This window comes from Dromiciops gliroides, chromosome 1 (assembly GCF_019393635.1).
Source record: "Dromiciops gliroides isolate mDroGli1 chromosome 1, mDroGli1.pri, whole genome shotgun sequence".
Classification (NCBI taxonomy): domain Eukaryota; kingdom Metazoa; phylum Chordata; class Mammalia; order Microbiotheria; family Microbiotheriidae; genus Dromiciops; species Dromiciops gliroides.
This window is the reverse complement of record NC_057861.1, coordinates 742,402,880-742,429,616: the sequence shown is the minus strand read 5'-3', so window position 1 is coordinate 742,429,616 and position 26,737 is coordinate 742,402,880. Positions and strand designations below refer to the sequence as shown.

Below are 26,737 nucleotides of genomic sequence, written 5' to 3'. Positions count from 1 at the left end.
TAAAAGAATTAGTCTGTATATGCAAAAGTCAGGCCAAGCCAGTAAGCATTTATTAAGTGCCTACTATGTGCCAGGCACTGTTGAGCATTGGGGATACAAAGAAAGACAAAAACAGTCCTTACTCCCAAAGAGCTCATGGTCCAATGGGGGAGACAACATGCTACCGAAGGGGACCCTTGAAGTTTCACTTTTTTTTTTTTTTACTGGAAAGTTCACCTCCCACAGAATGCCCAAAGTTAGTTAATATCACACACCCATAAATGGACAAATAAACATATGATGGGTATGCCCACTTGTAGCTTGTAGATTCTGTTATTCTTGGGAATGATGTCTCAGCATTTCAAGGTAGCAGGATTTTACGTTTGTCTTTGCTGGTGTCTTTGTTCTCAGTATACCCATGTGATAGGATACACAGTGCCAAAATCGTTTCTATTTAAAAGTCACTTTAATTATTAGTAGGTCACAAAGTCTGTGAGGTTATGAATTGTCATTTTTCTTCCCATCCCTGTGATCCTAAGACCCTGACTGTTATTACTGTACAATCCCTGTTATTCTGATGTTGACCCCATCCCCTCCTGCCTACTTCCTTACTCCTGCTGCTTTCAGTCTTCCCTCTTACCTGTCCATTCCAGCTTTACCCACCCCTTTCCACTGGACTGCCGGAGGTGGCTGTTCCATAAATAGCCACAACAAGCTTGTTTTCGTCCTAAACTCTCTGCTTTTCCTGTCCCTTTATCTTCTGCCTTCACTCCTGATGACAAGAGAGCCCTGGCCACCCCTTCCTCTATTGGTTGTGGTCACGGTGGAGAGGCAGTGGACTCCTCGCTCCCCATTTCCGTTTCCACACCACCTTCTACCGCCATCATTCAGTCGCCTCTGTTTCTTTGAAGTTCATTGATTCCAGATTTATCACCAGTTGCTTACCTACTGACTCCCATGACATGCTCCTTCTTTCCCTCCCCAACAAGTCCACTGTCTGACTCACAGTGCCATTCTCCACCCCAGCTTCTGCCCTCATCCTGGGAGACTTCTGTGCCCTTAGCAACCCTCCCTTCCTCTTCCTCAGTCTACTCAGATTTTGTGCGGTGCCCATCCAGGTACACACAAAGGTGGACATGCCATTGATCTCGACATGACTCACTAATTTTCCACGTCCATGCTGGTAAACTCCAAAATCCCATTATGTGACCAGAATATGTTTACATTCCATCCTTCCTCTTGCCTCAAAACGCCTGACCCTCCTCATCTTCCTCGCTGCAACCTCCAGTCTTCTCCTAGGCTGTCTCCCCTGCACTGCTGCACACTCCTCCTCCTTTCTTCACTTCAGGCTTTGGGGAGCCTGTTCCCTCTGCACTCAGCCCCTTGCCACCTTCCCCTGCTGCCAGTCCCCCTCGCCAGAGTGCCCCCCCCCTTCTCTTGGGCAGACTCTGGGGCTTTGGCATCAGAAGCACTTCAGGACTTGCCACCTTCCTGTTCCCAGGCTTAGGACATTCACTTCTCCATGTGTTCTGCAGTGCTCTGACACCTGCTTTCTCGCTGTCCTTCTTTTATCTCTGTGCCTTTTCCCTGGTTATCCCCCATGCTTGGCATGCTCCCCCGCTTCCCTTCTACCTGCTGATTCCCCGGCTTCCTTCACAGTTTAGCCCCTGGTGCTTCCCCAACTCTGGTCCCTTCCTAACTTGATGACTTGGCCTTGCCGTTGTCTCCTTCCTGTATATGCTTCGTTGTGTGCATGGTGTCCCTCCCCCCACTAATACCAAGCCCTGTGATGGAGGAGACCTTATCTTTGCCTCTTGTCCTATCGCCCATTCCTGGCACATTGCCTTTTAGGGAATGTCCCTCGAGGACTGGCTGATGGCCATCGGGTATCCCTAGTGCCTCATATGCTGTTTGCATGTAATAAGTACTTAGAAAATGCTGCTTTAATTGAATTTGGTGGCTTAATGTTTGACATTCCATTTGCCAGAGTCGACCTTCCATGCAGACTGGCTCTCTTCCTTTTCCTACATGTTGTAGATGCCTTTCATCTTTGCCCCACAGTCATCCCACTCTTAAAAATTGATCTCCCCCTTGTGACAAAAAAAAAGTTATAACAACAAAACCCAAAGTCAGGCCCCCCTGTCCTTGTAGGCCTCCAGTGGTGAGGGGTGTGTCATTGCTTGTTCTCTGGGATTCCTGTCCTGATGTTTTTAGTGATCTTCTTTTCATAACGTTGCAGTCATTGTGTGTGTGTCATTCTTTTGGTCATTTTTGGTACAAAACAGTCCTCGGCTATGTTGATGCAGCGCAGTCTTTCAGCCATTCCCCAGGCGCTGGACACCTGTTTTGGATTGGCTTCTTTGCTTAGCTGCCACCGAGGGTTATTATGAACATGTTGGTATATACTAGACCTTGGGTTTCTTTCCAGATAGGATCATTGATCTAAAAGTATGGGCCCATGAGTCACTTTTCTTAGGTAATTCTGCACTTAAGTCCAGAGTGGTCAGAGCACATCCCATGAGCCTGTCTTTCAACATTTTCGGTGTGCCCAGAACGAGGTGATACCTCCGTGTGTAATCTCTCTTCTTATCAGTGATCTGGAACTTATTTCCCTGCCGGTCAGTGAGCGTGTGTTTAGCACCGTTGTGCCAGGGGACTGTTGTAGATGCCGGTGCTACAGATGTGAAATGAAGGGGACATCCCTTTTCTCAAGGAGGCGTTCTACTGCAGGAGACAGCATCTCTTTTTAATATTCTCTGCAGAGTAAATACACGGTGAAGGGGGAGCACATTCACAAGTGTGAAGACTGAGCTGTGCTTTGAAGGGAGATAGTGGGTGACAATGCAGAGATGAGGAAGCTAGATGAGTCTTGGAGGAATAGAGAGAAGGCCAGTTTGGCTGCACTGTGTGGTGTGGGGAGCAGAGCAGGACTGATTAATAGGTTGGGTTCAAAGACCTCATTTTATCCTCATGGTAATTCTGAGACGCAGATGCTGTTATCCCCATTTTACAGATGAATAAATTGAGGCTGAGAGATTAAGGGACTTACCCAGGGTTGCACAGTCGGTAAATGTCTAAGTAAGGATTTCAACTCTAATCTAACTGACTCCAGGGCCAGTGCCCTATTCATTATGCCACCTAACATCCCATCAGAAATAGCAACAAAAGGCATAAAGTACCTGGGAGTCGGTCTATGGAAGCACACTCTGATCTATGCACTACTACATAGATTAAAGTTACAAAATTCTTAAATAAAGAGCTATTCAAATGACTGGAGAGCTGGTCAGTGAGGCCTTTTGGCTGGGCTGTGCCAATGCAGTAAGAGTGGCAGCCTCACTTACTTCATTAACCGAGAGATTCCAGTAAGAAGTCATTTCTTTCAAAGTCTGTTGTACTCATGAAGCTAAATCTCTATAGAACAAAGAATTTAAAACAAAATTCATTGCCAGTAATCTTTGCAAAAGTTCCAAGCCCACAGTTAGTGAAGCTTTTGTTTTTTTAAGCATGTAAACTGGGAAAGAAGGCATATCTGCTTCAGCATGCCTTTAACATGGTTGAATCTGCTAGGAATGGCCCTTGGAAAATGGAGTGTGGGAGTCATTTCTGTTCCCTAATGTCTTTAGAACTCTCTTGAGAAATGCCACAGAACCAGTCTCTTCCCCACCCCCCCCAAGCCCAGGTAGGGAATCCGCAATCACGACTTTCACATGACTAAGTTTATACCGCTATGATCTCCTTTTGTGAACTTCTACTGATAACATGAATTACAGTGATGATCTCCCAAAATTGTTTGTAACGCTGATCACTCATGCAGCTGAGTTGACTTTAAAAGCAAAGTGTTTTGAGCTTCAGTTTTCATTATTTCAGTTTGTAAATATATAGGATCAAGGCATTTTCAACCTTCTGGCTTTTGTTTTTTATTAGCATCAGAGCTTTTCGTCCATGTTATTCTGCAAATTTGGTTCTTTTGTTGTGGTTTTCTGACTACTTTAGCAAAGTGAGTTTTACATGGCATTTCACTTGGCAGGGGTTCAGCTTTGCGCACAAGTCCCAGCTCTGTGGGCTCCAGCTCTGAGCCACATTAGTGTTTAATATTAGCAGTGACATTCCATTTTGGAACAGGGCTGTGAAAGAAAGACACCCAGAAGCCTCTACTAATTTAATGAGTTCTATAGATAGCAGAAGGCTTAGAGGACTGTGGGTATAAAACAAGTTTTGCCTAAATGATTTGATGTTAGTAGGTTTTTCCTTTTTTTCCTTCCTTTTTTTCCCACCGACAGAGAATCAAGGAAAAGAGAAGGAGTCTGATTTGTCAGATACTCTTAGCCCGAGTAAGGAAAAGAGCAGCGACGACACCACAGGTAAGGGTTGATGGAGTGTGTGCAAGTGTGTTTTTTCATCAAGGACTTTTAAGGTTACATAATATATGTCAGGATCATTGCAATTTGTTTCATGTTAAAGCTGTAGTTCCATGAGAAGTATCATAATTTATTGAAGCAAGTCATTCCCTGTGTAAAATTTGAGGACATTTCCAGCTCCTTCATTTGAGTTCTTTAAAAAAGAATGTGTGTGTTAGTTATTCCCGGCTATTTGTTCTAATACTGTTGGCTGTTGATCTGAACTCTGTCATTAATAGTCATTTTCTCCCACAGACGCCCAGATGGATGACCAGGATTTAAATGAACCTCTTGCTAAAGTCTCTCTACTAAAAGGTAGTTTTAATTTTTTCCCTAGCGTTTTAAAATAGGACTTTAGATGATTCACTTTACGAACAAAATATGCACAATTTCTGTGTTAGTTTTAAAATATTTGTCAAAATGTTACAGTAAGGTTAGGCGAAATAGGGCTGTGATTCAAAGAAGCATCTCAGCTCAGTGTCTAGAATGAAATGTTTAATTGTCAAGTGATAGTACCGGGGAAACAGAGAAATGACTTAGTCTCCTTCCAGTGAAAATGGGTGGAAGAAAACAACAGTTCAGTCGCTCGGCTTCCTCACAGGCGCTCATGCTCATGCTCTGCTCTTGGTAGAAATCCCAAACCTTTGGCACTTCTGTTTCACAGAACCTCAGGGTTTTAGACTCTTAGTCTTTCTCTCCCCTCTTCTTCTACTCCCCCCTTCTCCCTCCAAAAAGGTGACAACAATAACAACAACAACCTACCTCTGGGCCCTTAGAACATTCCCCCCTGACATCATTGCTTTAATAAAGAAATCCCTGTGTCGGAGCCCCAGGGTTTGTTTCTTTTGTGATGGGTTCATTTTTCTAATGTCAGAAACAGAAATGCTGCTGTGTGTCATCTGCCCACCCTAGAATTCATTGAATAAGGCATGAAGGTTTTGGATGACTTGTTTAAATATTTTTAGAGAGTATGATAGAAATTTCCTTGCGGGATCGCACATTCCCCATAAGTTCCTACTTCTTACATATTTTGGAAAGAGGACTTTAGATCACTTGTCATTGCTTGGTCTCTTTGAGTGGTGGTCTCACTTACGACTCTTTTTTTTTTTTTAATTCTACCAAAGGCAGGATAAAATATCCTTTAGTACCTTGAGAGCTCATGGATGCTAAAGCGTGACTAAGAATGTGCCATTTATGGTTGGTGTAAGGAGTTGGCCCATTGAGGAGCAAGAATAAAGGAAGGGAAAGAGAAGGAGATATAGTAAAGCGGGAGGGAGGGAGGGAGGAATTGGAAGTGAAGGGAGACTACTGAGTGGGAGCAATAGAGGGAGATGGTGGAATACCTCGGGGGGGGGGGGTGCCTGGAGAGGCAAGAGGAAAAGTAAAGCCTTGTCCCCCTCTGCTGAAGACATTGCCTTGCTAAGCAGGTGTTTGTAGCTTGACTTTTGGGGGGGGTGAGGCAATTGGGGTTAAGTGACTTGTCCAGGGTCACACAGCTAGTCAGTGTGTCAAGTGTCTGCGGCTGGATTTGAACCCAGGTCCTCCTGACTCCAGGGCCAGTGCTGTATCCACTGCGCCACCTTGCTGCCCCCGGTAGCTTGACTTTTAACAGCAGTCTTTTGAGTTAGTTGGTGACTAGTTGTAGAGAAAAATGGCAAAATTCAAAGCAGGCATATGCCAGAAAAGGAATGGCTCTGGAACTGTGATTGATAGCAGTGTGCTTTTTGGTTTTCTTAATCAGCTGCTTTTCATTTTTGTGAAAATATATAAATTGGGGGTCAGCTGGGTGGAGCAATGGATAGAGCACTGGCCCCTGGAGTCAGGAGTACTTGAGTTCAAATCCAGTCTCAGACACTTGACACTTACTAGCTGTGTGATCCTGGGCAAGTCACTTAACCCCCATTGGCGCCCCCCCCCCCCCCATATATATATATATATATATATGAGCTTTAATAGCTGCCAACCCTTTTCTTCTAAGGTCAAAGTCTCATTAATTCCTCCAGAATATTCGCTTTCCGAGGTCATAGATAAAGAAAAGAGTTATGTTGATAAGGTTTCTTTTGGCCTTCCTCCACGGACCCACAACTAGTTTTTCTTTCTTTTCTACGAGGACCCTAATGTTTTATTTTATTCATGATTAAAAAAAGAAAAGTTAGTTAGAGCTTTGAATATGTGCTCTTAGGTGGGAATAAAATACTTATGGCAATCATTTTTTTCCCCAAATTTTGGGCCAAATTTATGAAAAAGGAAAAAAAGAAAAATTGAAATAGAACCATTGATTTTGTTCTGAGAAGATAAATTTTGACTCACTACTACATGTTCTCAGCTAAACCAAGTAGAGGGCTTGCACCCAGTGCCTTCGTCATAGAGCTTTACTACAGTAAATGGTAGCTGCTAGAGTACATTGGTGGAGCAAACATAAATGTGTGATGGCATCAGGCTCTTGAGGAATGAAGCTTGGGAATCCTAACCCGGCTGCTTCTCCACTAGGAACTTTGAACAAAAATGACGGTGCGCATCTGCCCGCCTTTCCTTGAGCCCCCCCCCCCCCCCCCCCCCCGCCCATGCCCCCCAACCCAGTGAGCATGCAGATTGTCCGTTGTATCAGGGCTGCCTCAACTTTTCCCATCTGTGACTCCTTTTCGCCACCCCAGGTATATAGGTACATAAAATAGGTACACGCAGCCTTTTACTGTTGCCAAATGTTTCTGGCCACCACACTCAGTTACATGACCCCCACATGGGGCTGAGATGACGTGGTCCACATGGCATCTGCCAGTCTGGATCATCTACCCTCCATTTTCCTCTTCTTCTTTTTTTTTAAATAAAAATATTTTATTATTTTCCAGTTACATGTAGAAATAGTCTTCAAGATTTGTTCATATAAGATTTCCAATTTCAAATTTTTCTCCCTTCCCTAGACAGCAGGCAATCTGATATAGGTTATATATACATAATAACATTATGTTCTTACATTTTCTTTTCTCTTTTCAGTTATTTGATTTAATTAAAATATTTATTCTCTTATATAAATTATTGATTTCTCTTTGTTCAGTTCTAGTTTTCAAGGAATCCATTACTTCGGTAAAAGTTTTCTGCTTTCCTTTCTGGGTTACTTATTCTTCAGCCAGAACTTTTATTTCATTTTTCACCTCTTCAAATCTTTGAGGTTCAGAACACAGAATCCTCAAGACCCTGACATCTCAGGATACAGTGCTAGAGACCTTGGAGGGTTTGGGGGCCTGGGCTGTACCCTTCTGTTTGTTTGGTTTTGGTTTTGGTTTTGGTTGGGCAATGAGTGTTAAGTGACTTGCCTAAGGTCACACAGCTAGTAAGCGTCAAATGTCTGAGGCTGGATTTGAACTCAGGTCCTCCTGACTCCATTGCTGGTGCTCTATCCACGGCGCCACCTAGCTTCCCTGTGCTGTACCCTTCTGAATGCCTCCTTGCTGGACTGGTGGTTGCCATTCCCCTGGGCTTCCAAAGTGCACACTGGGGGTAGGAGGAGGGGACTTTCTGGCTTCTCTGGGACTCTCCCAGTGGCAGGAGCCTCTACTCTTACTGCATCTCTAGTCTCCTCAGGAAGCTCCAGCTTGTTTGCCTACACCAGTATTTCCTTTGCTATTGCCCAGTTTCTGGCTGACTCCTGCCCCAATTCTAGGACAGAAGAAGTCACTTACTATAGCTTCTCACTGAATTTTTGGATCATTATTCAGCCTAATGTGAATTTCAGGTTTTTGGAGGCATAAGTAGGAACAGGACAGTCAGCTGTCTTGGAGAGAAGAATTCTCTCTCTATTCTCAAGAAATTGAGTACCTGGCTTGCAGTATTCTTTGGGTCTCATATATCTACAGATACACATACATATGTACACATGCATGTATGTATGTATAAGGTGGACCAGTAGTCATAAAGGGGTCTGATGTTTTAATAACGTTTTGAGAATTGTTTTTCCTTTATTATATGAAATAAGTATGTTATTTCATGTGTGTGTGTGTGTGTGTGTATATACACACATACAGCAGTGTATATGATGCTAGGGTATTGTAAATTTAAAAAATATATATATAAAGGAGTTTTAAAATATTGAAACCCCTTCTTACTTTGTGACTTTTGGCCTAGCCTGTATACATATGTGTATATGTATAAATATATGTATATGTACATGTCAGTATTTCCTAGATCACCCTGCTTTTCAGATGTTCTCGAGCATCTTCAGTTCTCATGACTTCCATCTCCCCTTCATCCCACCCTCTCACAGGGATGGTTAATTCTCAGATCTCATGGTCACCCATACCTGCTACCTCCTTGAACTCTGAACTTGCTCTTTCAGATTAGAGCCTCCAGTATTCTGCAAATATTTACGGAGCTGTGGATACTGCCCACTGCTAGACACTCACTCTCTGCTCTGTCTTCATGGTGTCCTCTTGCCCTTCTGACCCTGCCTCCTCCATCCCCTCTTCTCTGGCTTCACTTCATGATCTTCCTCTGTGATTATTCCGTGTAGCCATGCATTGTCCTCAAGCCTGGAAGTGCCTTGGCACCTTTGCTTATTACTGTCTTGCCAAACCCCAAACCTGGCCTCCGGCCCCTTCTTTGCTCCTTCTCTAATGGAGCCAAACACTGGTGGGGAAGGTCGCATCACCAACTCTGCAGCCTCGTTATTGTGGATGCTGCTTCCAGCAGCGCCTGCACAGCCGTGTAACGGTGTTCATCTGGGCCCGTGCCACCGATTTCAGGAAGAAGGAGCTCCTGGTTTTCCAGCCTCTCTTGTGGGTCTGAAGGAGATCAAAAAACAAATAGCAAATGTCATCTCTGTGTGAACTTTTAACCAGGGTTTTAATTCTCAGTTTAAATAGTGGTATGAGGCAAGGCAGAATTCCTGGCATATATAGTGAGTGCCCTACCCCTGAGAAATGCTTTAAAAATGTATGTCATTGGGGGCAGCATAAAGCACTGGCTCTGGATTCAGGAGGACCCGAGTTCAAATCAGCCCTCGGGCACTTGACAGTTACTAGCTGTGTGACTCTGGGCAAGTCACTTACACCCCAATGCCCCACCACCAAAAAAACCCCCAAAACCTGTATGTTGTTGGATTGAACTGACTGCAACTAACTTAGTTTTATATAACTCAAACCATAACAAATAATTGCCTGTGAACATTCAGATATAAAATGTGATTTCCTCATAGGCCTTTTTACCTTGTTTGGGTTGTTTTTCAGTTGTGTCCAACTCTTTGTGACCCCATTTGGGGTTTTCTTGACAAAAGATGCTGGAACAGTTTGCCATTTCCTTCTCTAGATCATTTTACATATGAGGAAACTGATGCAAACAGGTTTAAATTTAGGGTCACACAGTTTGTCAACTGTCTGAGGCTATATTTGAACTCAGGACAATGAGCCTTCCTGACTCCAGGCCAGACACTCTATCCACTGCTCCACCTAGTTGCCTTTTCCCATTTAAATAAGGGTACAAGTGGCCCCTAGCTAGGAATTGTAAGCAACCCAAGCTTTATATGCTATTGGTCTTATGAATAACTCAGTGACGATGTGATTGCTCTGGCCTATCAGTACTAGAAAAACATCATCCATATTTATGGACAGGTGCATAAAAATTAAATGGATTTGGTCTACTCTGGTCTATATCCCTCAGAAATTAAAGTTTAGAGGCTTCTTTTTCTTAGTGGTCTGGGAGATATATAGATATATATAGGAAAAGTTAAAAGGGGGAGTTTAATGCTTGTATATCCAATTTTGAATCTCACAGGTTACTTTTATTACTAATTTCATCTTTAGCTAGCCTTTGGTCAAAGTATTTGCCTTGTCCTTTCAGTGCCAGAATTGGGTCCCTGTGAGCCCTGTGTGGTGGGAATGGAGCTAGGCAACAGCACACTAATGAGGCATTTTCCCACATAAATATCTGAAGCATGAATACTTGTCCAACCCTAGTAGTGCATACAAATGGGCTCATTACCAAATGGGGAAGTTTTGATCCTTGTTATTCTAAGTAAAGAATCTACAAACATTTATTGGTTTGTATTGGTTATATTCATTAAATTATTATGTAAATATTTTGTTTCAGGGATTGATGATAAGAATGTCTTTGTGCTTATCCTATTTGATAATATTTATATTATCAAATAAAATTCAAACATGTTTTGGAAAGTCTTTCACTTCAGCGATTTAAGTAAAGTGAAAGACAGCATGTCATTATAATTCCAGTTTGCAGATACTTTAGGTAAAATCATGACTTGAGATAGGTACCATCCAATAAAAACCTGTTATTGTTAGCCTAAAAATGAAGTATCACCTTTGTCCTCTCTGCCTTCAGTATTAGAGAGGAGGGCTTACACTATATGGGCACTGTGCTTTAAGAAAATTGAATCTTTAGTGGTATGATAGTTACCATTTATAAATTATAATTTAATGGTGTTTTAATATAAAATGTATAATTATCAATTAGTGGTAATTATTAACCTAGGACCCTTTAAATTTACAAAAGGATTCATGATAGATACCTTAGTAAGCTCTTCTAGTATTTTTAACAGTAATTTAAATTATAAAAACTTGGTGTTATTTCATACCTTTTGAAGAACGCATCTGTTTTGTGCAAATTACAGTCAAATGTTTGAGTTCCTACTGTGTACTCTACATTGTGCAAGGCACAAGACTTTCTTAAGACTGTATTGTCTTGGCCTTCAAGAAGTTTACTGTTGGGTGGAGCTCAACAGTGAGCTCCCCCTTAAACTCCTGCAGACACATCTAGAAACTTGTCTGGACCAAATTCTGATGGGAAAATTCGAGAAAAAGTCACGGTTAATCATTTTTTCCGGCCCAGGTGGGCATAGAGACAAAAAGTCGGTGAGCACCAGGGATGACTGTGGGTGGGAATGGGGATGCACAATAATAATTTCATGAGGCAACAAGAAATACTTTTAAAAGTCAGAAGACTAAAAACAGAGGAAAACTCATCTCACAAACAACTAACCTAAGAATCACAGAGCTTAACCAAACACCGTGACAAAAAAACGCCTAAACATCCTATCTCAAGATTTCTTAGAACCGCGGGTACAGTAGAAACAGAAAGAATCCATTACTCACAATATGGCTTTACATAGTTGCATGTGTATAACCTATACCTGATTGCTTACCAAGGGAGGGAAGGGGGCGGGGAGGAGGGATAGAATTTGGAAGTCAAAAAATGAGAAAAAATGTTTTTTAAAAAAAGAATCCGGGGGCAGTTAGATGGCGCAGTGGATAGAGCACTGGCCCTGGAGTCAGGAGGACCTCAGACACTGAACACTCACTAGCTGTGTGACCCTGGGCAAGTCACTTAACCCCAATTGCCTCAGACATCCGGGGCCATCCCCACTGATCCTGATGTATATCTAGCCACTGGACATAGATGGCTCTGGAGGAAAGAGTGAGACTGATGACCTTGCACAATCCTCCCTCTCTTAAATCGGATTCAGTGCAAGTCATGACAGCTATTCTGGTTCTATGTACTGTTCCTCTGTGTGTGTTTTTTTGTTTGTTTTTGTTTTTAAGTGAGGCAATTGGGGTTAAGTGACTTGCCTAGGGTCACACAGCTAATAAGTGTTAAGTGTCTGAGGCCGGATTTGAACTCTCCTGACTCCAGGGCCGGTGCTCTGTCCACTGCGCCATCTAGCTGCCCCAGTTCCTCTGTGTTTTAAATTCTGAGAACCATAGATTTAAGACTCCTAGAAAACCTAGAGGGTATCTGGTCCAAACCCTTGTATAACAAAAAAATAAAAAAAGAAAGAAAAATGCAGATCATCCTTGTAGGAATCATTCTGCTAAAGTCATACTACTTTACAAAGGCCGACTACTTTTTTTTTTCCCCCAAATTTTAAATGATGACTCCTGCCACTCACCTGACTGATAGTTAAATGAAAAGAAATCCACTTTAATGTCAAGGGCATCTATTCAGGAAGTCCTGAATTCAAATTCTGTCTCCAGCATCAGCTTGCTGTGTGACTCTGGGCAAATCTCCTGACCTCTTACTGTTCCGGGCAACTCTTCCAGACTGCATCATGTCCTGGAAGAAGGAGGATTCTTGGGGCAGCTAGGTGGCGCGGTGGATAAAGCACCAGCCCTGGATTCAGGAGGACCTGAGTTCAAATATCACCTCAGACACTTGACACTTATTAGTTGTGTGACCCTGGGCAAGTCACTTAACTCCCATTGCCCCAACCTTGCTGGGGAGTCCCTCATCCCACTAACATCCCAGGTCTAGTCCTGGACCCTTCAGCTTATGCTTGTCTCCGGAGCTTCCAACTGGTGTCTTGGGCTCTGGAATGGTGAGGGCCATCACTCTTCCAGAGGGGGAAACTGGGGCTCAGAAATTAAGGGCAGAAGCAGAATTCTGACCAGTCCTTCAAGTCCAGGATGTCCTTCCCTCCATTCTGGAGCCTCCGTAGCACTACTGGGGGTTCATTTGTTTTATTTTTTTCCCCCTCTCCCTCATAGCGCTATCTAGAATGGTTAGGAGGTAAAAACATTTTAGATGAAGAGAATTTGCAAATAAAACTATTTCATGGCTGAAAACTTTCTAAAATATATTACCTAGTTTAATAAACCCATTTAGGCACCTAAGTGGCTCAGTGGATTGAGTCCTTGACCTGAAGAAGTTAAGGCTAGACTTCTAGATATTCACTAGCTGTGTGACTCAGGGCAAGTCACTTAAATCATTGTCGTTGTTATTGTTATTAATCTTTTTACTTTAGCCTAACTTTTGTCACATAAGCACATTCATTATTTTCTGCTATAATACAGCGATCTTTTCAGGAGTTTCTGAAATCTAGGACTGCTTAGCTCTCTTACTGCTTAACATGGCTGCTTCTTCACTGCCCATTGGGCCTGCTCCCCACCTCTGCTTCCACTCCTGCTAGCCCCCATGTCTTTGTGGGCATTTTTATTTTTCTGATGCTTTGACATTGATGGTGCTTGGCAAAAACAGCCACCACTAGATAAAAAATGCTTCCCCTCCTTTTTTTTTTTTTTAAACCAATTGCATTTTGTTGTCTGGAATCTTCTGCACTTGCAGCTCTTTAGGGTTCAGAGTGCTAGACATATAGTAGCCAGATCATGAAGATATTACTGTATTTTCTTGCTGTGCCATGTTGAGATATACCTAACTGGATTAGAAAATGCACTGATAATTTACTTTTAACTTACAATTAACTCATTGTGAAGACGTACTCCAACCAACTCTGCACGCCTAACAGGAGAGAGGCTGCTTCTCATTAGGAGTAGAGGTGAATGTGTTATGCTAACTTTGGCTTTAAACCCCATGTTTTTATCAGATGAATTGCAGGGGGCCCAGTCTGAAACTGAGACAAAGCAAGACATTCAGCATCTTCACAAGGAGTTGATTGAAGCTCAAGAGCTAGCTAGATCGAGTAAACAAAAATGCTCTGAACTTCAAGGTGAGACCGAGATTGATTTGCCTCTTCAGTGGCCTTGTTAACGATGAGATGATGAAAGAAGAAAAAGAGATAGTAGAGAGCCTTCTGTTCTGAGCCAGTTAAGGGCTAGTCTGATGACCTGTATAAGTTACTCTAGCAAGCCTTCTAGGCTGAGTCTGGGAGAGAAAGTGAGGGCTCCCTCTGATTCCTTCTGCCCAAGTAAGCTTTCTTAAGTCTTCAGCGAGTGGTGTCCATGGCCCCTCCTCTTATCCCATGTTCCTATCATTGACTTTGCCTCTCTGCCATCGATTAGCACGATGGTGAGTAGGCCATGCAGAGTGAGTCTTCCATGACAGCCATTCAGGCTAGACTGAAATATCCTGCTGACAGGGAGCAGAGGAATCCGTTATTGCTGCTTTCTCTTAGGTTTGTAAAGCTGTGTCCTTCCAAATGCCCCCAGATTTGTCAGTCAGTTTTAGCTTTCTTTTCAGGGACCATACCTATTTGTAATGGGCAAATCAGAACATGACATTGAGCAGGAGAACCATTTGCCTTATTGAATGTCTTTTAAGTGCCTACGTGTCAGTAGATAAATGGCACTTGCTATGTGCTCAGCACTGTATAGATGTAGAAATACACATTTCTTTACAAAAACAATGAATGATTCTTTTGTATTGTGTTATTTTAAGCAGCACATACCTTTGAAGCGTGTAGTTTAATAAACTTCAGTGCTTACTCATTCCCTCTGGTTCTGCTGGCAACAACTTCACACCAGTTTGACCAAGCAGAGGACTGAGATCTGAAGAACCAAAATACAAAGTAGAGGCATGACTGAATACCCAAGAAGAGAGGTACAGACAGAGTCTTGGGTGAGGCAAGATAGATCATTGCAAATGAGGGCATCAGGGACGGGCTCTGTGTCAGGAAGGAGCATTTGCGCTGGTCATTGACAACTTTTTTCATGCCCTACTAAATAAACTGCTTGCCTAACAATTGAGATTCGTTACTTAACTTTGGTTTCCTACAGTCAACTTTTGAAGGACATTTCACTTAGAAATGTTCAGCTGGTCGACTCCAAGACTGTGTTGGTCATTAATATGTTAAACTAGGTATGCTTTTGCTTCCACTTTTAGCTCTCTTGGAAGAAGAAAGAAAAGCCTATCGAACACAAGTTGAGGAGTCTGCAAAGCAAATACAGGTTCTTCAAGGTATGAAGCAATTTATTTGAAGGTGATATGGGCAGTGACAACGGATCACCATCTCTCTCAACATTCATTCTGCTCTTAGCCTAACTCTGACTGTAGATGAATGATGTACAAATCTCAGCTCAAAAGGACCAAAAGACTTCATTTAAATATTACCAGTGTTCCTCTGACTATTTTGGGAGCAAGGGGGGATGGGAGAAGACATTCTGATTTTTTTTTTTTTTTTTTTGGTTTGTACTGGGATACGAGTGTTTTTGCATGGTAACTCTCACTGAGTAGGGAATCTTAGGGTCCAGACCGTTCACCGTTCCCTCTTCTTTGAAGCATATTAGTGTGTGGTTCAGGATAGTGTGCATAATCATGCTGATCAGCTTTGTTTTATTCCTCTTTTGATGTTTGTAATTAGAAAAACTGAAAAGACTGGATGAATGAAAAATGAATGATTCCAGAGTCTTGATATGCAGTTGAATGGGCATCTCATTAAATTATTCAGTATATGAATCTCATAAAGACACTATAGCAGGACAGTGATATGGGCCCAGAATTGAATAGAAAGAAGAGAGTAGGCTGGGTTGTTAACCATAAAGACTGTGATGTTTAAAATCTAAATTGTGTGATCGCCTTAAATTAGAAGCTTTAGCATTTTTTTGGGCATTAAACATTTATTAAAGCATACAGGTATTCACATGGAGTTCAGAAAGTTAAGAAAAGGACTGTCTAGTCTAGAGTTCCAGCCTGGTCGTGTTCTTCTTCAAGTCCTCTGCCATGAGCCTGCCTCAGTCACAAACTCTCCAGCAAACTGATTGTGGAAGCTTTTTATAGGTCCTGAGCATGGGGGGGGGGGGGTCCTTACACACTGCTTCAAGCTGGATTGGTTAGGCTGGGTTGTTCAATAAATGTTGGTGTTTTAGGTCATCCTAAGCTACTCCTTGACATAAATAAAATATTTTATCACCTCTGTTTTTCTCTTAGTGCTATGTAGCTTTGAATCATGGAACATCACAGTCTTCAGACTATCAGGGTTATGGGTGACCTAGAGAGCAGTGGGGTGGCAGGTGATGTGTCTAAATAGGCATCAACATATCTGGCTAATGATGACTTAGGCATAAAAAGTGAATTAAAAGACCACAAAATACAGGAACAAGAAATAGAGGCCAGAACCAAAGATAAAAGGAAAGGTGAGAGACTTCCCTGATGCCCATCTATGATAAAAGGTGTACTGGAAGAACTCCAGCATGTTGGGTAGATCTTATTGGAACACTGATGGAAGAAAACGAACATTGGGCTGAAACTAATAAGAACAGGGATCAATATAAAGTTTTAGACTTTGGTTCATAAAAGCCCCTTTAGAAGTACAAGTTGGAGGTGGTGGAGTGGAGATAGGCTAAGCAGCAATACAACACAGCATACTAGTAATTAGAGAAATAAACACAGAACCAAAAAACTTCCTGAACCCAAAGAGCTTATGTTTTCCTTAGAAATGCAAGCGGGAGGGGCAGCTAGGGTGGCACAGTAGATAGAGCACTGGCCCTGGATTCAGGAGAACCTGAGTTCAAATCTGGCCTCAGACACTTGACACTTACTAGCTGTGTGACCCTGGGCAAGTCACTTAACCCCCATTGCCTCACCCAAAAAAAAAAAAGAAAGAAAGAAATGTACTGAGGAAAAGTAAAAGGTGATGATAAGAGAGGGAACACTAACTAGCCATTTGAGTTTCTAGGAAGATTTCATAGAGGAGGTGGTACCCAAGCCAAGCATGGAATGCAGAAAAGGATTCTTGAACACAGAAATAGGGAAATTCCATACCAGGCCTAGAATAGGGCACGTGCAAATTCATGGATGTAGGGAGTGGTCAAGTCCAGGGAATAGCTTGTATAGGACATGGTGTGTGTCAGGTAGAAGTGTGAAATGGGTTGGAAAAGATAGATTGGAGCCCAAGTGTGGCAAGGGGTCAGTCCAAATCAGATGGAAGCATTTGTGTTTGATTAAGAGGAGTCACACTGAAGTGCTTTGACCAGGGAAATCACTTAATCAGCTTTGTGGGAGATGGGAGAGAGTGACAGAAAAACTGATTAGGAACCCAGCTCTGTTCCAGGTAATGAGCATCTGACAAGGGGAGTGGAGGGAAGGATAAAAATGTGAGAATGGCGGCATTTGGGTAACTGGTATATAGGGCAAGGGAAGGGGACAGAGTTCTCAGATTCTGAACTTCTGTTACTAAGAAATGAGAGGATAGTTTTAGAAATCAGGTAGTTTTGGGGCAGCTAGGTGGTGCAGTGGATAGAGCACCGGCCCTGGAGTCAGGAGGACCTGAGTTCAAATCCGGCCTCAGACACTTAACACTTACTAGCTGTGTAACCCTGGGCAAGTCACTTAACCCCAATTGCCTCACTAAAAAAAAAAAAAGAAAAAGAAATCAGGTAGTTTTGAGGAAGGATTTGGGGACATAGATGATGAGGTCACATTTGGACATTTTGTGTTTAGTTGGCCACATAGTACCCAGCAATCAATTGTAAATGTGGGATTTGGAGGGAGGAGCAATATTGGGGCTGGACCGTGGTAAGTAGAAATAATATGTGATCATCAAGAAAGGAAAGGTTTAGAGAAGGGAATCCCAGACAGCTTTGCGTGATGTCCAGGTTTAGGGAATTGGAGATGGATGATGATTTATACCAACAGTGTCCAAAAAAAGAGCATCAAGACAGTTACAGGTGAGAGCGATGTCTTGGAATCCAGCGTTACTGTCAAAAGCAACAGGGACATCCAGAATGAGGGGTAGTAAGAAAAGGCCGCGGGACATTACACTGCTAACATTTGAGTTTAATTGAGGGATTCTTAGCCTGGGGCCATGAACTTCTAAAAATATTTTGGCAACTCTTGGTTTAATTGGTGAAGAGATTTCAAAATATAGATGACAAGGAGTTGAGAAATAAATTGGCAGACAGCAAGTAGAAGCAGGAAGTGGAAACTCTTTCTTTGGGTTTGGCTTTGAAAAGGAAAGATGTAGAACCAGGTAAAGAGTTTCCACACATTGTAGTGGAAAGTTATGCTGGACTGGGAAACCGAAGATCTGGGTTCAAATCTCAGCTCTGTTGCTCAATATCTATATGGCAGATCACTTCTTTTCTTCTCTATAAGGGGATTGGGAGTGTGTGTGTGTGTGTGTGTGTGTGTGTGTAATGAATGACTGATTAAGGAAGAGCCTTGAGTATTTTTGTAGGTTGCCAAGAAGATTCCAGAAAGTACAGATATTAAAGATCTGAGGAAGAAAGTGAATAAGTGAATGAATAAATGAACGAATGAAAAGCATTAATTATGTGCCAGGGATTGCAGTAAATGCTGGGAATGGGGATAGGAAAAGAGATAAAGGTGGAAGAAGGGGGGGACACAGGCAAAATTTAGGCAAAAACTTTGGTGGTAAGAACTTTCTTCTTGGTCTTCACTAGCTGTGGCTGATAAGGAGACAAAGGTTGCAGCATCTCCTTGGTATGGTTTCTACAGTGTTTTCCCCCTTGGCTATAAGGATGAGTGACCTGAGAGACCCTACTACTCTTGATGCCTTTGGGTGGTTAGTCTTGGGTAGCTTCCCAGGGAATCTGAGCAGAGGGGGCAGCCATGATTAAGCCTCCCATCTCTCTTGGGATGCTGTTACACTGTCTTTTACCTGCCCAAATTGAAGAGCATTAATGTTTTCCATCTTTACTTATATGATATCCTGCTACTGCTAATCTCATTCATTTGAGTCTACCCTCTATCAGAAATTTGAGCAATCAAAGCTTCATTTAGGACTGTGGTGTTGTCTAGGCAGGATAAGAACATTGACCTTGGAATTAGCATGATTGTGAAGGTATCTCTTGGTTGGAGAGAATTGACTGAGTTAGTTGGACCCAGAAATCTGAATTTCATTACTGTAGTCTAAAAATAATAGATGGCATCCTTTTCTTGTATAGCCCAATTGCAGAAGTTACATACTGATATGGAGAACCTTCGGGAAGAGAAGGAAAGTGAAGTCACAAGCACAAAGCAAGATTTGCTCAGTGCCCAGGATGAAATTCTGCTGCTGCAACAAGTGGCGGATAAGGCTGCATCTGAGCGGGACATTGACATCGCTTCCTTGCAAGTAGAGCTTCAGAAGGTCAGGGAGGAGCTGGATCGGTGGCGAAAGGCAGCCTCGGAGTATGAGAAGGAAATTGTCAGTCTGCAGTCCAGCTTCCAGCAGCGGTGTCAGCAGTGTGAGGACCAGCAGAAGGAGGAATCCTCCAGGCTGCAAGGTCAGTGACAGCAGGAGAAGTCATGCTGGGTGTTTCATATTCCATGATTCCTCTCCTTCATTGTAGTTGCAGCATAATACTGTATGCTTCTGGCTCTGCTTCCTTGTGCTGTGACTCACTGTGGCTGCACTGGAGCGTTTCTTTTTTTGGATCTAGAAGCAGCAGATTTATGAGTGTTTTCACTCTGAGCTTTCAGGAGGTGACTGACAGTAGATTCTTTCTATTTCCACTTTGTTCTCTGGTTCTCACTCCTGGGCAGGTTTTTTTGTTTGTTTTTGTTTTTTAATGATTGTGTGATTTCTTCATGATTTATGATTTATCCTAAAGTGTTACCTTCTTTTATTATACATGGAGCTATAATTTCCAAAGAGGTCAAAAACAGAGGGGAGGGGGTGGCTGGGTGATGCAGTGGATAAAGCACCAGCCCTGGATTCAGGAGTACCTGGGTTCAAATCCGGCCTCAGACACTTGACACTTACTAGCTGTGTGACCCTGGGCAAATCACTTAACCCCCATTGCTCCCCCAAAAAAAAAAACAAAACAGAGGGGAAGGACCAATGTATACCAAAATACTTATATCAAGGGGCAACTAGATGACGCAGTGGATAGAGCACTGGCCCTGGAGTCAGGAGGATCTGAGTTCAAATCCAGAACATTTTAGTTTAGAAAAAAGTTGAAACCAAAAGTATAGCAGTTTTGTTGTAGCAAACATAATATACACTCTAAAACTATATACATAATAGAAGTTTACACTGCTACATCCAGTGCTTTTCTCTAATTTGTATATCGAAAGGTTCATGTTTGCTGATGATATTCATAATAAAAAAGAATATTTTAAAACTATTAGATGACAAATCATGAAATTCACAAAACTGAAAGGGAAAAAAACTAAATAAAGCTAACAGCTATTTTTAAACAATAAAACAAATATCCCATTAGCTAAATTGATTTAAAAAAAAGAAAAATGGAATACTTAACACTATCAAAAAAATGAAGAAAACAGGCAGCTAGATGGCGCTGTGGGTAGAGCACCGGCCCTGGAGTCAGGAGCACCTGAGTTCGGATCCAGCCTCAGACACTTAACATTTACTAGCTGTGTGACCCTAGGCAAGTCACTTAACCCCAATTGCCTCACCCCCCCCCAAAAAAAGAAAATGAAAAAAGAAACTACTTTCTCAAACTCTATGCCAATAAGACTGCAAATATAAAAATTATGGATGAATATTGACAAAAATATAAAATGCCTGTATTAACAGAACAAAAATTTGTTTTAATATATTTGAATTTACAAGTCTATAAAGCATTCAAAGAATAATCCCTTCCCATATTACATAAAGTATTGGCCAAAAATTTGGCAAAGAGAATCCTTACCAGATTCCTTCTTTGATACCAGTATGGACTTGATGCTAGGAAAACTATAAACCTAAAAGATCACATTAATAATAATAATAGAAAAATTATATGGTTATTAATAAATGCATTAAAAACTTTTTCTTTGTGTTTCTTTGTAATACCACATCTATTGTTACTAAAACATTAGAAAACATAGGGTGGGCAGCTAAGGTGGTACAGTGGATAAAGCACCGGCCCTGGATTCAGGAAGACCTGAGTTCAAATCCAGCCTTAGACACTTGACACTGGATGTCTTACTTAACCCTCATTGCCCCTCAAAAACAAAAAAAAAAATTAAATTTAAATTAAAAAAAAAGAAAACATAGGAATAAATAGACCTTTCTTTAATATAAGTATTATCTATCAAAATCAAGACTCAGTGTTATATGTAACAACAATAAATGATGTTCTGATTCTTTTACAACATCACTAATGCAGAAATAGGTTTGAGGTGATTATACATTTATAACCTATATCGGATTGCTTCATGTCTTGAGGAGGGGGGGAGGAAAAAAAATTTGGAACTAAAAATGAAAATAAATGTTGAAAACTATCTTTACATGTAACTGGAAAATAATAAAATACTTTTATGATTTTAAAAAAACACAATAAAAGGCGTTCGCCTTTCCAGTATGAACAAGTATATCCATTATCAGCACTACTATTTGATGTAGTGCTAGAAATGCCAGCTGTAGCGAAAAGGAAAGAGAAATAAATTGAAGGAATAAGAAGATGCAAAGAGGAGTAAAAATCATTGTTTTTTAGAATGGTTTACTAAGAGGATCAACTTTAGATAGTGAACTAAAAATTAATTAAAACAATGATTGTAATCCAGTGTTGCAGGATAGGTAATAAATCCCCATAAATAATTAGTGTTTTGCAAAAACAAAAACAAAAACAAAAAAAGGGGGCAGCTAGGTGGTGCAGTGGATAAAGCCCTGGCCTTGGATTCAGGAGGACCTGAGTTCAAATCCAGCATCAGACACTTGACACTAGCTGTGTGACCCTGGGCAAGTCACTTAACCCTCATTGCCCCACAAAACAAAAAACAAAACAAAATAATTAGCATTTTGGTTTATTACCAATAAAACCCAGCAGGAAGAGATGGATAAATTCCATTGGAAATAACTACATGATGTATAAAATACTTAGGAATCTACCTTCTAATGTATACATAGGAACCATATGATATCTACCTACAAAATTATTCAAAGACAGATTTGGTAGCTTTCTTAATTTTATTTCCAGAATGTAAAAATAAGGCTGACGGGTTTGGGGGGGGGAGGGAGTACGGGACAGTGAAGGTTAAGTGACTTGCCCAGGGTCACACAGCTAGTAAATGTCAAGTGTCTGAGGCTGGATTTGAACTCAGGTCCTCCTGAATCCAAGGCCGGTGCTTTATCCACTGTGCCACCTAGCTGCCCCCAAGGCTGACATTTTTAATGGAGTTGTACTATATGGAACTTTGTAAACTGACTTATTCTTTACAATTATAATAAATAGATTAAATAGAGAAAAAAAACCCAAACACCAAATAATTGTTGCTTTTTCAAGATGGTAGTAATTCTGACAGTTGGGTGGAAAGTGATTTGCTTCTAAATGAATCTCAAAATATATCTATCTAATTTGTGTCTCACCTACAGCTCCAGATAATAATAAAATACAAAGTTTATGGTAAATTTTATGTAAAAGTAAGGAATTTTCTTCTTGGTTATTCTTTTTTAAATATCTTAATATAATTTATTTTTTTACCCATTAAAAAAAAAAGTTTTGAGTTCCAAATTCTCTTCTTCCTTCACCTTCCCCCTCCCTGAAATGGTAACCAATCTGATCTAGTTTATGCATGTACAATCATCTAAAACATTTCCATAGTAGTGATTTTGTACAAATTTTTTTTAAAAATTGAAACTCAAATAAAAAGATGAAAAAAAGAGAAAAATAGCATGCCTCTATCTGTTTTCAGATAGATCAGTTCTTTCTTTGGAGGTAGATAGTATGCTTCATCATTAGTTCTTTGGGATTTTCTTGGATCATTGTATTGCTGAGAATAGCTAAGTCATTCACAGTTCTTCATTGTATGGTATTCATTGTGTACAACATTCTGGATCTGCTCACTTTACATCAGTTCGTCTAAGTCTTTCTAGGTTTTTCTGAAATCATCTTGCTCATCATTTCTTATAACACAGTAATATTTCTTCACAGTGACATACCACAGCTTATTTAGCCATTCCCCAATTTATGGATCTTCTTATTATTAGAATTTTATACTAAAATGTATTTGACTACATTATAGAATAATATTCTTTGATTAATTTGTAGGGGAACTGGAGGAGTTGAGAAAAGACTGGAGTGTATTAGAAGCAGAATGCCATTCTCTAAAAAAGGAAAATATTTCACTTTCATCAGAACTTCAGCGACAAGAAAAAGAATTGCAAAGGTATGTGATTCAAAGAGGAAATGAGGAATATTTCTTCAGTGTTTACATTAACTTTTTTTTATTTGTATACTTTTTGTTCAATATAACACAACTTGACAAAATCAGCAATGTGGATTAAATAGCTATTTTGTGCAAGGTATCCTGGTAGGCCCTGAAGAAATTATCTGTGGCCAATATGTTATCCCGTCTGGGTTTGTCCTGTCCAGAGGTATGATTCTAGACTTCCTCAGAGAATGCAAATCCATTGGAATATTTACCTATAAATAAAGCATAATTATGAATGTGATTCTACTACAAAAATTGTATCACAGGGGGTTTCAGCTAGAATGGATGGGGTTACCCCATCCACCTCCCTAAAAAAAAGAGAGAAGGAAAGCTTTTTGAAGCAGTTTTTTCACTGTGCAGAAGGCCAGAAGGTGTCAGAGACAAGTAGGAGAACTTCAGGTGTTTTATATCTAATTTAAGCAGAGCAAGCTGTACGTAATAGATATTTGCTTTTATATATATATATCTTTCTACTCTGTGAAGATGCTTGTGTTACTTGGTGTTTAGGTCCAGAGTAAAATAAAAATGTAAAATAGACACCAAAAAAAGGCCAGAAGGAATCACAGAAAAGCAGGACAGCTTTGAAAGTGGATTTATTATATAGTTTAAAAGAAACTCTTTATTTAGCTTTATTTAGTGGAGATTCGTAGTTTCGTGTACAGTCTTCTTTTTTCTATTTTACTATGTATGTGGGAATGCTCATTTTATTTGGCTTTTTGTTAATGTAATAAAAATTGGGGGCAGCTAGGTGGCACAGTGGCCCTGGATTTAGGAGGACCTAAGTTCAAATCCGGCCTCAGACACTTGACACTTACTAGCTGTGTGACCCTGTACATGTCACTTAACCCTCATTGCCCCACAAAAAAAAGTAAATAAAGTAATAAAAATATTTTTTAAAAATAAAAATTCTGGGGGCAGCTAGATGGCGCAGTGGTTAAAGCACCGGCCCTGGATTCAGGAGTACGAGTTCAAATCCGGCCTCAGACACTTGACACTTACTAGCTGTGTGACTGTGGGCAAGTCACTTAACCCCCATTGCCTAAAAAAAAAAAAAAATTCTAGACCCCTTTTGGTCTCTAGGTATTTTGTATAGTACACACCATGTCTTCGCTTTTGTGTTACAGCTCTCAGAGGCAGAGCTTAGAACTCACCAATGATCTAAGCATCCTTGAAATGTCCCGGAAAGAGCTGGAGAATCAAGTGGGATCCTTGAAGGAGCAGCATCTTCGGGATTCAGCAAGTTGGAAGACCCTTCTCAATAAAGCTGAAAATGAAGCAAAGGATGTTCAGAAAGAGGTAAAGGGAAGAGACGTTGTACAAACCCCATTGTGATGAGACTTCATGACAAAAGCAACTGATCTTTATTCAAGTTAGAACAGAAAGCACTAGTCGCATCAAGTGTCACTTAAATGGATGCCTGTAGTACTTGGCATTTGTCTGTTCTTGTGTATCATGATGCATGTGTCAAGAATTGGAAGAGGACCCAGTACAAAGCATCACTTATCAATTGGCAAAGTTCGTGTTTCCTTTTTAATTCTTCTGTACTAGTTAATTACCCAACCTAAGGAGACTTTGTTTAACCAATACCTGGTCTTTCACACTTCAGAGTATCAGGATGTCAGAATACAATCTGACCATTTCTGCTTGACCTTCACTGTATTGCTGCTGCCTTATCCTTTTATTCAGCTGCTCTACTCTCTTGAATGTATTAGGAAGATTGACCTTATAGGAGATTTCATTCTATAGCAAAGGGTAGCCCAGGGAATTCTCTTCTGGTTCATGCTGCTCGGTTTTTCTAATGCCCAGAAATGCATGCACTTTATAATCGAATCTGCAGGAAGGGACATTTTATTCACTAATCTCATCCTTGAAATTAACAAGGGATTAGGTTAATCTAAACCATAGTTTTCAGTCTTTTCTATGAGGAAAAGCCTTTTTTCATTCCCTGAATTCTTGAAGCAACAAACAGCCCATCCCTGGGCTCTTCAGTAGCCAGGGGTGTCAGTGGCCCTGCTCTTCCTGCTAGGAATCTCGACAACCCCCAGAAACGAGAGCATGGCAGCATGTCCACCTCCTGACCAGAGACCCCGGAAGTAGGGTCTTTTTAATGAATGGGTCACAGTGATGAGAAGGGATACTCCAGAAAAACTAGGCTTTAGTGATTTTCCCATGGTGGTTATTAGAAGATATTTGTTCATTTAGTGTAATTTTTTATTTTTGCTTTTCTTTCTTTGTAGTGTCAAACTTGAAAATGATTGTTCTTCTGTCTTCATGTTTGTTCCTAAAAGCCTGTAACTTTCTTTGTGTTTTCTGTGGGTGTTTTTATTCTGTAATATGTTTTTCTGGTCTTTGTTAAATATATGTTAAATCAGGGAGAAGCTTCACTTATCATTTGCTGGATCACAAATTGTGTGCCAAAGTACATATGCCATTGTTTAAACAACCTCACACTTTGTAGCCATCTTGTCATCCATATTCCGTAATTCTATAATCCAGGAAGAATTATGCCTATGGGAGATGGTTTACTTGTATGTTAATATGAAGGCATTAGTCATTTTGTTCCATTATTTATGAATATTATGGTCATTGAACAGTAAGTCGATGCAATAAGGCTTTTAACTGTCGGTGGTTACTGGATTGCATTAAAGGCAGCCAATTATTGGACTGTGTCTGATCTTGTCAGTGTAGTTCATGTACATTTTCCCCTCAGCCTGTTTCATATTAACATGGCATAATTGTGTGGAGTCATTATATTCTTATGATACAATGTGGTTTATTCTCCCTTTTGTTGTGATTTAATTCAACTTGTATATTCTCTTATCCAAAATTTTGTGAATATGTAAAGTTTTCTGTATATGCATTCATTCAAAATTAACTGGTACTACTTTTTAATATCTGTATGCATTTCTCTCCACACTCCACCTTTACCTTCCTTTCTCTCAGAGCCTCATGGCATAAGTATTAGCGTAGTATACCCCACTCTCATAGATCAAACTAAGGAAGATAGACACGGTTATTTATGTAAAGGGTGACTCAGGCTGCTGGCAATATATAACCTGCTGCATTTCCCTGACACAGAGCTCATCATCTCAAGTTATCAGAGTTACTAGACAAGCTGAACTGGGTCAGGGAACCTCATTCCTAAACTGCTTTTCTAGATTAACCAGGATGACTTTTTAAACACACACACACACACACACACACACACACACACACACACACACACACACACCCCTCTGTAGATAGACTAGCTATTGTTCTGGTTCTTGTTATTTGTATCAGGATGAAACTATAAGACAAGCTATAAGAAGCCAGTGGTAGAGAATTCACAAATGTTTGTTTGGCTTTGCAAAGTGCTTTCATGCTTTGCAGTAACAGGAACATAACTCTTGACATGGACTCTCAGCATAGCCTGGACCTGGAGATCATCTAGTTTAACACTCCAAGAGCAATTTACATTTTTAAAAACCCACAAAAACATAACCCACATAATTAATAACATTTCAGGCGCTGTGACAAAATGAAATTGAGCTCAGGTAATGTTGGGGAGAGCTTTGGGGGCCAAAAAACCCCTTTTCAGATCT

General features: G+C 40.8%; 1 protein-coding gene across 6 annotated transcripts in view; it reads left to right on the top strand.

Annotated features, from left to right (window-relative positions):
• Positions 1 to 26,737, top strand: part of LOC122741032 (sarcolemma associated protein) — a 140,782-nt gene that overhangs the window by 106,706 nt on the left and 7,339 nt on the right. For 2 of the 6 annotated variants that reach the window (XM_043984068.1, XM_043984059.1), the window contains exons 12-18: positions 4,260 to 4,340; positions 4,632 to 4,691; positions 13,702 to 13,824; positions 14,937 to 15,011; positions 18,959 to 19,279; positions 22,991 to 23,108; positions 24,278 to 24,449. In XM_043984068.1, coding sequence (XP_043840003.1) covers positions 4,260 to 4,340; positions 4,632 to 4,691; positions 13,702 to 13,824; positions 14,937 to 15,011; positions 18,959 to 19,279; positions 22,991 to 23,108; positions 24,278 to 24,449 — 950 coding nt within the window. The remainder of the gene's footprint in view (positions 1 to 4,259; positions 4,341 to 4,631; positions 4,692 to 13,701; positions 13,825 to 14,936; positions 15,012 to 18,958; positions 19,280 to 22,990; positions 23,109 to 24,277; positions 24,450 to 26,737) is intronic. The other 4 variants (XM_043984094.1, XM_043984086.1, XM_043984076.1 and 1 more) reach the window with 3 other exon arrangements.